General features: G+C 40.4%; 1 non-coding gene and 1 gene segment (V, D, J or C); one reads left to right on the plus strand and one right to left on the minus strand.

Moving 5' to 3' along the window:
• Nucleotides 1-471: 471 nt before the first annotated feature.
• LOC130022962 (U6 spliceosomal RNA) lies at nt 472-578 on the plus strand. Its single transcript, XR_008792343.1, has one exon. It is a non-coding gene; the product is annotated as a U6 spliceosomal RNA (small nuclear RNA).
• Nucleotides 579-9,321: 8,743 nt separating this feature from the next.
• On the minus strand, nt 9,322-9,861 carry LOC130022850 (immunoglobulin lambda variable 2-23-like). The segment is given in 2 exon segments: nt 9,322-9,701; nt 9,816-9,861. Coding segments are annotated over 2 exon segments (426 nt in total).
• Nucleotides 9,862-11,011: the final 1,150 nt, after the last annotated feature.

Here is an 11,011-nt window from a genome sequence, read left to right on the forward strand (position 1 = left end):
CATTTTGAGGATGAACTGTCCTGTATATATCTACTAAGTCCCTTTCTTCCATTTTTCCCTCAAATAAGTATGTCCTTGCTAAGCTTGAGTATGGTTGATCTATCAAGAGGCGATAAAGCAGTGTTGAAGTCTCCCACTAGTATTGTATTGCTACCGATGTCTTTCTTCAAGTTTATGACTAGTTGTTTTAAGTACTTTGCTGGTTCCTCAGTAGGTAATATACATTTAGTATTGTAAGTTCTTCGTTTTGTACACATCCTTTTCCTTTAGGTTTTTAACCACTTCATTGTTTTCTACTCCCTCTTAACCTTTTTCCCATGTTCTCAAATTTCTATAAAGCCAAACAAACTTAAAGGAAAAGAACAGACCAGTCCAATGATTTCTACAAAACTTTTAGTTATAAGCATACAGAAAATATTTTGAAATGGACCAAAAGTACAGAATAAAATATTAATCAAAAGAAGCTATAGTGTGCTCGCTTCGGCAGCACATATACTAAAATTGGAACGATACAGAGAAGATTAGCATGGCCCCTGCGCAAGGATGACACACAAATTCGTGAAGCGTTCCATATTTTTCTTCACAATGCTTTTTCAGCATGTCTGATTTGGGGGGGGGTAAACTCTAAATAATAGTGGTGAATCTTTTATTGAAACAATGAATCTAATCAAAGCAGATAGAGTGTTAACTAGAATTCATCTGCCTCACAGGGACTGGGAGGGGTGGGGGGTGGGGTTTTATTGGGGTTCTTCATGGTAAAAAATAAGTATTGGTAAAGGGAAATGTGTTTGATATTTGCATGACTGAGACCTAAATCTGAAAGCTTTGTAACCTTTCCCACAGTGATTCAATAAATAAATAAATAAAATAAAAAAGAAGCTATAGTGATATAATATCAAAATGCAATATACAAAGTAAAAAAAAATCACCAGCATAGAAGACATATATACATACCTATATGTATATATAAATTATCAGGAAACACATACTCCTAAAGAAATGCACACTGAACATCATAGCCTCAAGAGTAATTAAGAAAAAGTAACATAACTGAGGGGCCTGAGCGATAGCACAGCTGGTAGGGCATTTTCCTTGTGTGCAGCTGGCCCGGCCGAGCCGGGTTCGATTCCTCCACCCCTCTCGGAGAGCCTGGCAAGCTACCAAGAGTATCTCACCCGCAAGGCAAAGCCTGGCTAGCTACCCGTGATGTATTCAATTTGCCAAGTCTCACAATGGAGCTGTTACTGGGCCCGCTCGAACAAATCCATGAACAATGGGAGGACAGTGCTGCAGTGCTAAAATAACTGAAATTATAGGTAAAAGAGTCCAACCTGGGATTGCTACAGAGGGCTTAACTTGAAGGTTGTCTGCTCCTGGTAGTTATGTGCAATTACCAGCACCTTCAAATACAAGGAGCAGAGCACGAGTGATATCTCACAAAAGAAGACTCTTTCTTGGCTTAGAAACATAGAAATTGTAGTTCCTAGAGAAGGCTGAGAAATTTGCTTCTCTGACCTAAATGATTAAGAGATGAAAAGGTTTAACAAGCTGGGAACATATTCAATATTTCCTTTCATGAACTATTGTCATGAACTATTGTCGGGCTGGAGCGATAGCACAGCAGTAGGGCATTTGCCTTGCACGCAGCCAAGATGGCCAACTCAAGTTCGATTCTTCCGCCCCTCTCAGAGAGCCCGGCAAGCTACTGAGTGTATCTCGCCCACATGGCAGAGCCTGGCAAGCTACCCGTGATGTACTCAATATGCCAAACACAGTAACAACAAGTCTCATGATGGAGACCTTACTGGGCCCGCTTGAGCAAATCGATGAACAACGGGAGGACCGTCACAGTGAACGTGAACGATTGTCAGTCAACAGTTCTTCTAGTCAAGGGATTGGATGAGGTCAAATGTAAAGGGGAGTAAATTAAGAGGATTGAACCCTTTGACATGCTTTTTCCTCAGTTATTTCACAGTGAAGAATTTCAAATCCCCCAAATGGGTCATCATTAAATATACTTGTTCTTCTTGCTTTGAAAGAGAATGTTATGAGGGTTCTTAATATAAAAACTGGAGAACAACACACCCAGATGTGTAAGAATTGCAAAGATTGGGTTCCCAAGATGGGTATCTATGATCAATCACTAATATCTTCAATAAGGCAAAGCTGCTTGAACCCAATAGAATCTCTCATTATCCTTTATGTTTTTCCTGATCATCTGCAGTAAAAAATACTTTCCTTGAGTCTCTTGTATATAAGATGTTTTTGTGTCCTTTACTATGAGTTTTAGAGACAGAGATTGGAAACACTTAAAAACAGAGAAGTCACATGCCTTTCTTTCCAGTGTCCCGAGGTGTGTCTTAAAAGTTCCCATTAGGGCATCAACAGACCAGGATAAACCTCATAAATTCCCCTCAGACCTGGCCCCCTCTATCTCTTGCTGGCACAAGATTGCTAACATCAAGTTATCAAAGAAAGCAATTAACTATTGCTCCCTTCTTTTTCCTTTGATATCCCAATTAAGTAGCTGTCCTGAGATACTTTTATCTACCCTTCTTAATTTCTTTACACCATCTTCAATTAGACTGAAAATATCACCTTATTATATCATATATAATTAAGATCAATTGTGTTCTATTTCATACCCTAATGTAGTATACTACTCCTGGTATATCAGTGGTATAGAGTATGAGATTTCATGGCTTTGCACTCCAGGATTTCTAAAATTTCAAATAAATTGATACAGATGGATGGAGTTAAATTTTTAACTGGATGGTGACTTTGGAGATGGAGGCATCTCTGCAGCTTGTTGCTCTCTTCTGAGATTTAGTTGTTTGTCTCTGGATCATGGCCATCAATAAGCTCATCTAACACCAGAGATAGTTCCTTAGGTGTAACTGCCAGGGTTCAGGAAGAACAGGGAGAAGGCGGAGGCCATGCATCCTGGACTCTGAGAGAGCCTGGAGATTTTGGTCACAAAACCCACATACCTGATTTTTTCGGCAGATTAACTCATGGAAGTGGTTTGTTCAAGCCTGTGGAGGTTAGCCGGGAGCAAGTTTTGGACGTTTTTGGCTCCCAGGGTTCTGTTGGGATGAGTGAGTCCGTTCTGAGTTACATATCTTAAGTGACTGAAATTGTGGGATGCAAATTCTATCAAAAGATTGTCAAAACGTATGGGTACATAGACTATCTCAGATCATTATTAAATTTACTTTTCTGGAAGCTTATATATGCATACAAACTCAGAGAGAATTAGGAAAAATTGGAAGGAGGTGGGAATATGAAAATTTGTTAAAACTTGGTAAATTCAAAAGGATATGGAGATGATAAGATTCTTAAAAATTATCATGTGGTTATTACTAAGTTCAAAATAATCATAAAAAACAAATAAAACTCTAAATGCAGAGGGAAGGAGCATGAGGAAACACCGAGCAAGTTTTTGTCTCACTTCCCTATGAGCGTGAACCACTGGGCGTATGCCACCACGCCTGCCTGAGCAACAGTAGTAATCAGCCTCATTCTCAGGCTTGAGCCCGAAAATGGTCAGGGTTGCTGTGTTGCCAGACTTGGAGCCAGAGAAGCGATCAGGGATCCCTGATGGCCGCTTATTGACATTATAAATCAGCATTTTTGGGACCTCATTATCATTCTGCTGGTACCAGGAGACCTCATTATATCCCCCAATGTCATCACTGGTTCCTATGCAGGAGATGGTGACTTTCTGTCCCTGAGTCCCAGACATGGAGGTAAGCTGAGTCAGGATATTCTGAGCCCACATCCCTGAAGGAAGAGAAAATAAAACACTGGTGAGTTAAGGCAGGTTCTGGATGGATCTGAGGAGGGAAGACAGAGGGTGAGCCCAGAGAGTCCCTTCCCTGAGCCTCACCTGGGCCCTGACTGAGGAGGCTGAGGAGGAGAAGAGCCCAGGTCATGATGGAGATGCCCAGAGTGCTGCCTGCTGACACCCCAACCTTAGGCCTGGCTCTCTCCCAGCTCTTATGCCTCCCCTGCCCCAGAGAAGGGAGAGGCCTGCATGCAAAGCTGTTTCCTGCACCTGCCTTTGCTCACTCCTCTCTGGCCTGGCCTTGGAGTGATCTCTCAGGATTTCTTGACAGCAGAGATAATCAAGTAAACAAATTGTTCTGACATTATTTTTTCTCAAAATAAATATTTATTTATACCTCATTTACAGAGAATAATAAATATGCTGAAATCCCTCATGTTCATGATCACTTGTGTCTATGGGACCCTGCTGGGACATAACAATGTCTCTGTGAACACACAAGCTCGGGGCACCCATAGAGGTACTCTCTATTGGGAGTCCATATTCTGGGTTATTTTCTAACATTAGGAAATTTGGCTATATCTCTAAAGACTTGCTCATGGTGATCTCTTACTGTGGGTCTCCAAACTACACACTTTTCACTGGCCCCTGACACACTTGTTTGTGCTGAAATATCTGCAGCATGGAATTCCTCAGGCACTTGATCATTGGAACACTCACCTTTGCACCACAGGGATGCTTTGGATCGAGGAAGTCCAAGAATAAATAGCAAAATAGAAAAACACAAGTAGTGATACTCCCATTTGTGTCTCCCAGTGTTGCCTTTGCATTCTTGAACTTGTCAATGTCAATTTCCTCCCTCCTACTCTCATTCAGCAAGCATCAAGACACTAAATAATTTACTCTATTATACCATTGAAAAAATAATAGTGAGAGAAAAAGAAGAGAAGTACAATATCAGTAAGGTATTTCTTATGAATTTGTATAATCCAATGTTTTATTCCCTTTTATGTCCTATTTTTATTATAATACTATATGCAATATATAATATACATAATACTATATATTATATATTATATAATGAGTATGTTTTATAATATATATGCTATATGTAGTATATATAATACCATATATTATATACTATACATTATATTACAAATTTTCTAATACACATTGCCTGCCCTGCAAGAGTCAGGTTTCAAGTTCGAATTCTGGTGCCACCACATGTCATGGACATGATTCTGGAATCTCTGTTGTTTCAAATTGGCAGATTTGCTGTCTGGATCCCAGCACCAGAAGAGATTTTCTGCAATCCTACATCCATGTCATGTGAATAGTAAAATTAACAGGAACCCCCAGTGATGAGTGGTAGTATAAGATATTAATATTTTCACCTAGAAAAATAGAGCCCCAGGGAGCACCAATGCAGAATGTGTAGCCTTAGTGAGCAACACAACTAAATGAGAAAGCACCATAGTGAGTGTGATATCAAACACAACCACTGAAAAAACTAAGAAGGTGAGGAAGTTAGAAATATAAATTCACCAATTCTTAAAAGATTTACTTTTAAGTAAATTTACTTTACTGTCAAGTCAAATAAATACTCAGCCACAGATTACTCTTCAGTTCTAGTAAGCTCAGACACCATTTCTCTACATTATGCATCTATCTGAAAGCCATGAGAATACTCAGAGGGCAGCAATTTGAGTAACTGAAAATGTGGATCACAATATATACTGCATTTCAAGAACATCAAAAGCACTGAATTTCATGTTTTTCATTCTGTGTCTCTGGACTCAAGAAGAGTCAGCAAACTAGTACACCCACTGATATTTCTTCCTAGGAAAAGCTAAGATTAGGCATTGAAAATCAGATGGGCAGGACATGTAATATGATGTTAAGATGACTGCTGGACTACAGCCATTACTGACTGGATTCCTCAGGATGTCAGAAGAACACATGGCCGTCCACCTACGAGATGGTCAGACTTCTTAGTCAAGACCATGAATGATCAGTTTGAGGCTCTTCATGTTCCTGAAGCAAGCAGACGCCACTGAGCTACACTAGCACGAGACAGGGACAAATGGAGACGTTACTGGCGCCTGCTCGAGCAAATCAATTAGTAACGGGATGGCAAGTGATCAAGGCAGTGACTGGTATTTCATACAATTCAGGGTAAACCACACAATGATCTTCCCAGACCATGGTCTTCACTTCCCTCTGGTGAATATATACTGCATTACCAAAACTCATAAAGAAAGCAAATGTGGAATATATCTCCTCTAGTTAAATAAATCTGGAATATATCTCCTCTAGTTCCTATTTTTCTCCCCTATGTTTTAACCCACTTCATTTCTTTCCAGTACCCTCCCAACCTCTGCCTTGTCCTCAAATTTCAGGAATACAAATAAAAAAGAGCAGAAAACCCAATGATTTCCACAAAGTATCCACTCTAAATGTGTTCAAAAGAAATATTTTTAAATTGCTTAAAAAGCATTTCATAAAATATTAATAAAAGAAGTTACAGTGATATAATGCCAAAATGTAATCTTCCAAGTGGTAAATCTACTAGCAAAGAAGAATGCAGATAAATCAACTCTTAGTTTCAAATCATCAGGAAACTCATACTCCTAAAATGTATACCCACTGAACAGAATGGCCATAAGAGTTAAGGCAACACTAATAGAAGAGAAATATTAGATAAAGGAGTCCAAGTTGGGATCTTTGCCGAGGGTCTAATGATGTAAAGCTGTATGCTCCTACTAGTTATGTGAAACCATTCAGGTGCCTCCAAGTAGAAGGAGCAGAAACAAGGGGAAATTCCCACAAAACAAGTCTTTCTCATTAAAGACATGTCAGTTGCGGGTCCCTGAGAAGGATGAGGACATTCCTTCTCTGATCTAAAGGATCAGGAGAGGAGAGATTGTAATCAACTGTGAAAACATCCAACATTTCCTTTCGTGATCTACTGTCAGTCAGCAGTTCCTGCAGTCAAGGAATAAGATGGCTATAAATGTAATGGGGAGCAAATTGAGAGGATTGAGCCCTATGACTTGCTTTTTTCTCTGTTGTTATCATTCATATACATTTATTAGAACACAGATGAGTTTCAGTATTTTGGGCTTCCTTCAACCCAGATCTCTCTATATAAATGATATATTAATATAAAACACCTCTCCACCCTTTATAGTTAAGTTTAACGTAAAATTATAGACCCTCTTTATTTCTTTCGAAAGCTTGGAAATCTACTTTCAATTTCTCAGATTTTGTCTTTTGCTTTTTCTTCAATTTTTACATTCTCTCATACCTGCAGTCTAAATCAGAGTTAGGGTCTGTAGACCAGTTCACTAGTTAAGTTAAAGTAAGGTTTCAAGTTCGATGCCTGGTGCCACCACATGTCCTGAACAGGATCCCGGAAACTCTGCTGTGAACTGTGAGCTACCCTGGCATTGAAATGGGCCTGGCCAAAGTGCCATAATACTTAACTATAAGTTAAGAGCATGGACCTGGACAAATTTTGTCATGATCCAAAATGTAATAACTAGATTAGGACCCTGCTAGGTCTAGGAATGCTTACTCCGGTCTGAGCACTGTATTCTGAGCCTATGGCTAAATGTTCCCAGGAGAGTCACCCTAGAAGCTCAATGTATCTCTTACTGTGTCCATACAAAAAAACTAATATTAAGAAGTAGAATTAAGATGTTAATTAAGATATCAATTAAGTTATTGGACTAAGGAGAGGAGAAACATCCCTAGGTGGGATTTCTTCCCTTAGGCCTGATGGGCAGTCTGGAAGGGCTTTTGATATGTTGATATTATTGCAGGACGGGGTAGCCATAGCTACCCCCAAGGTTGGGTGTTGGAGAGAGACCAGAGAGAGACCAGGGCAGCAAGATGAAGCAGAAAGACTAGCAAAGGGGATCCATGGAGAAGAATGTAGGGGAAGAATGCAGGAGAAGGCGCTTGGAGAGACAAGACTGTAAGAGGGAGTGCAGAGAGATGAGTGGGAGAGACAGGAGGAGACGGGAATGAGCGGCAGTGTGAGAAGAGAATGGAGAGCTTAGAGAGATTGGAACAGGCACGTGGGGAGAATGGAATGAATGGCAACTGATCATCAACCAGTCTGGCCCTCATCTCCTCCTTCATCCACCCATGGCATGGGACACCCCGGGTAGGGGAGCGGCACCTCACGAGGGTGGCAAGAGGGAGAATTACCGGGTGCTCCCCTAACTGCTAGATTACACAGTTGGGAAATATCGAGACTTGGAGGGAAATGGAAGAATTGAAAACCACCTTGATTCTTTCTAGTCCTTTACAGTCTCATTCCCTGGTCCTCAGAATAAAAAAAAAAAAGTGTACATTAAAAGAAAAGAAAAACAGAGGATTCCTACAAAGTCCCCATTTTATGGTCTTTTTTGTTTTCACTTTGTTTATTTTTAAAAGTTTTATTACAGCAAATGCCCGTTTTAAATATACGCATACAGTGACAACCTCTTCATGTTGACTCATCTACCAGTCTTACTCTTCAGGTTCACAACCTAAACCTCGGAGGAGATGCAAGTCAAGCAACTGAAATTCACAGACACACTGGAATCCCATAGTTAAACCATGGGGCATCCTGAGAATGGGGGTAGTCCATGTTCCCCACTACCGAAGCTTCTGACGTCACACTGCTTGACACTGCTGCAGCTATGCCGACTGCTTATAACCTAACTTCATGGCTTCACTAAGGTTCCTGCAGGATCCTCCCAGTTCTAAGGTTCCTGATGTATCTGGACCTCCAAATTCCACAGCACTTAATCAGGTTCACATTTCAATTTGTTTCAGTTTACTTCTGGATAATCCTATTTAAAAGATTTCAAGTGTCTATTTGCTTGTGTGTTCTGAATGAAAACGCCAGAAATTGATGCTTAATTTTATTCATGGATTAATTATCAAAAGAAAAATCATTTATAGTCATAAAAGAATTATTTATCTGTAACAATTAATTTATGTAGGTTTCAGGAAGAATGAACCTAGAACAAAATTGAGATCAATAAGAAAAGTTAAACAACTAATATGCTATATGAATCCTTGACAGGGATACGTAAACTCCAAGCAATGCAAATGTGTTGACATGGACTGTAAATTTTTTTTTATGTAGAGAGTTGAGGAGCAGAAATATTGGATAGAACTGCTGGTATATAGGAAGTTCTTTAAGAGGAAAAATATGTTATGGAATAAAAATGTTAATGGATGTATCAAGGTGAGACTATAAGAAAACAGGTCTTAAAGGACTAAAATTATGGGATGCCAATTCTATCCAAAAACTCTCCACCTTTATAGGTGGATATATAGATTAGCTCAAACAGTTTATGACTTTATTTTTGTGCATGCCTGCATACCATACAAATTCGGAGAGAATTAGAAACAAATAAAAGAGCAGAAAATAGAGTAAATATGAAAGAATTTTGAGAATGTTATAACTTAAAAATACCAAAAGCTTGTAATCATTTAATTTAAAAATAAATATAAAAACTAATGAAAATCTTATTTCAGAAGGGAAGGAGAACAAGATGACTCAGAGCAGGTTTTTGTCTCACTTCCCTATGAGCGTGAACCACTGTGCCAGTGCCACCACGCCTGCCAGAGCAACAGTAGTAATCAGCCTCGTCCTCAGGTTTGAGCCCAGAGAGTGTCAGGGTTGCTGTGTTGCCAGACTTGGAGCCAGAGAAGTGATCAGGAATCCCTGATGGCCGCTTATTGTCCTCATAAATCAACATTTTAGGGACCTTGCCCTCCTGTTGCTGGTACCAGGAGACAAGATTATATCCCCCAATGTCATCACTGGTTCCTATACAGGAGATGGTTACTGTCTGTCCCTGAGTCACAGATGTGGAAGGATGCTGTGTCAGGATATTCTGAGCCCAGGTCCCTGAAGAAAGAGAAAATAAAACACTGGTGAGTTCAGTCTGGTTCTGGATAGACCTGAGGAGGGAAGACAATGGGTGAGCGCAGGTGTTCCCAAGGTCCATTCGCTGAGCCTCACCTGGGTCCTGACTGAGGAGACTGAGGAGGAGAAGAGCCCAGGTCATGATGGAGATGCCCAGAGTGCTGCCTGCTGACACCCCAACTCTGAGCCTGGCTCTCTCCCAGCTCTTATCCCTCCCCTGCCCCAGAGAAAGGAGGGGCCTGTATGCAAAGTTGCTTCCTGCATCTGCCTCTGCTCACCCCTCTCTGGCCTGGTCTTGGACTCCAGATGATACTGCATTACTTTAAAAAATCATTCTTATTGCTTTTTTTAATGTACTTTTTATCTTATTTTGGCATTCAGGGGAACATGGATGCCACTCCCAGTGATAGTCTGCTAATGGGTCTGCTAGTTCAATGCCTAAACTTAGTGTGCTGTGGATCAAATGTACTGCATGGTGCTGTGGACCACCAGGGCCACAGTGCTCTGTGAATCCAACACCAAACCCAGGAGAGCGATCTGGTGCCAGAGATTGAACCAGCAATAGACTACCTCTGGCACTTCTGTATTTCTGCATAGCACAACTATCAAGAAAACTAATTCTCCCTGATATAAAATTTACTCATACAAACATTTTGATTCCTGCTTTGAAGAGGAAAATAAATGTGATGACATCGCATGCATTTATGACCTTCCTATTCTGGGTCTTTGCTTGTAATGTGACTGACTCTGATCACTCGGTACAGTACTACTCCAGGAAATTCCCACTTGTGGGTGCCCATGTTTCAGTTTCTCTCTAACATTGGCAAAGTTAACCTGCCCTTTTGTGTAAACACCTGCTCTTGATGGTTGGTTGCTGGTGGTGAGACTCTCAGGTAAGATCGTGTCACTACCCCAACCACACTTGTTTGTGCTGGGGCATTTGCTGTCCTGGTCTCAGAAGCAGATTGTGACTCCCAGTTCAACCCCGACACACACACCCCAGGGAGGGAGCCCTTTCAACAAACAAGGGCTCCTGTCAGCAACAGTAGGTTTTTGTGTCTGTTTCTCTTCAGATCTTCTTTGTGTTATCCATCTTGCAACTTTATTTTATCCTGCTGTGATATTTAGGGAGAGTTAAGAATAAATTGTGTATCCCACAGTAGGTGTTACATGGAGGTAGTAATCTGAGAGACATAGAATATCAGGTTTGATTTTTCTGCATTCTTATCTCTACAGTGCGGTACTTATGAACAGTTTTATTATCTAAGAACCTTAGTTCCAGTTTGTCTTTA

This window comes from Sorex fumeus, unplaced genomic scaffold, assembly GCF_029834395.1.
Source record: "Sorex fumeus unplaced genomic scaffold, SorFum_2.1 ptg000021l, whole genome shotgun sequence".
Classification (NCBI taxonomy): domain Eukaryota; kingdom Metazoa; phylum Chordata; class Mammalia; order Eulipotyphla; family Soricidae; genus Sorex; species Sorex fumeus.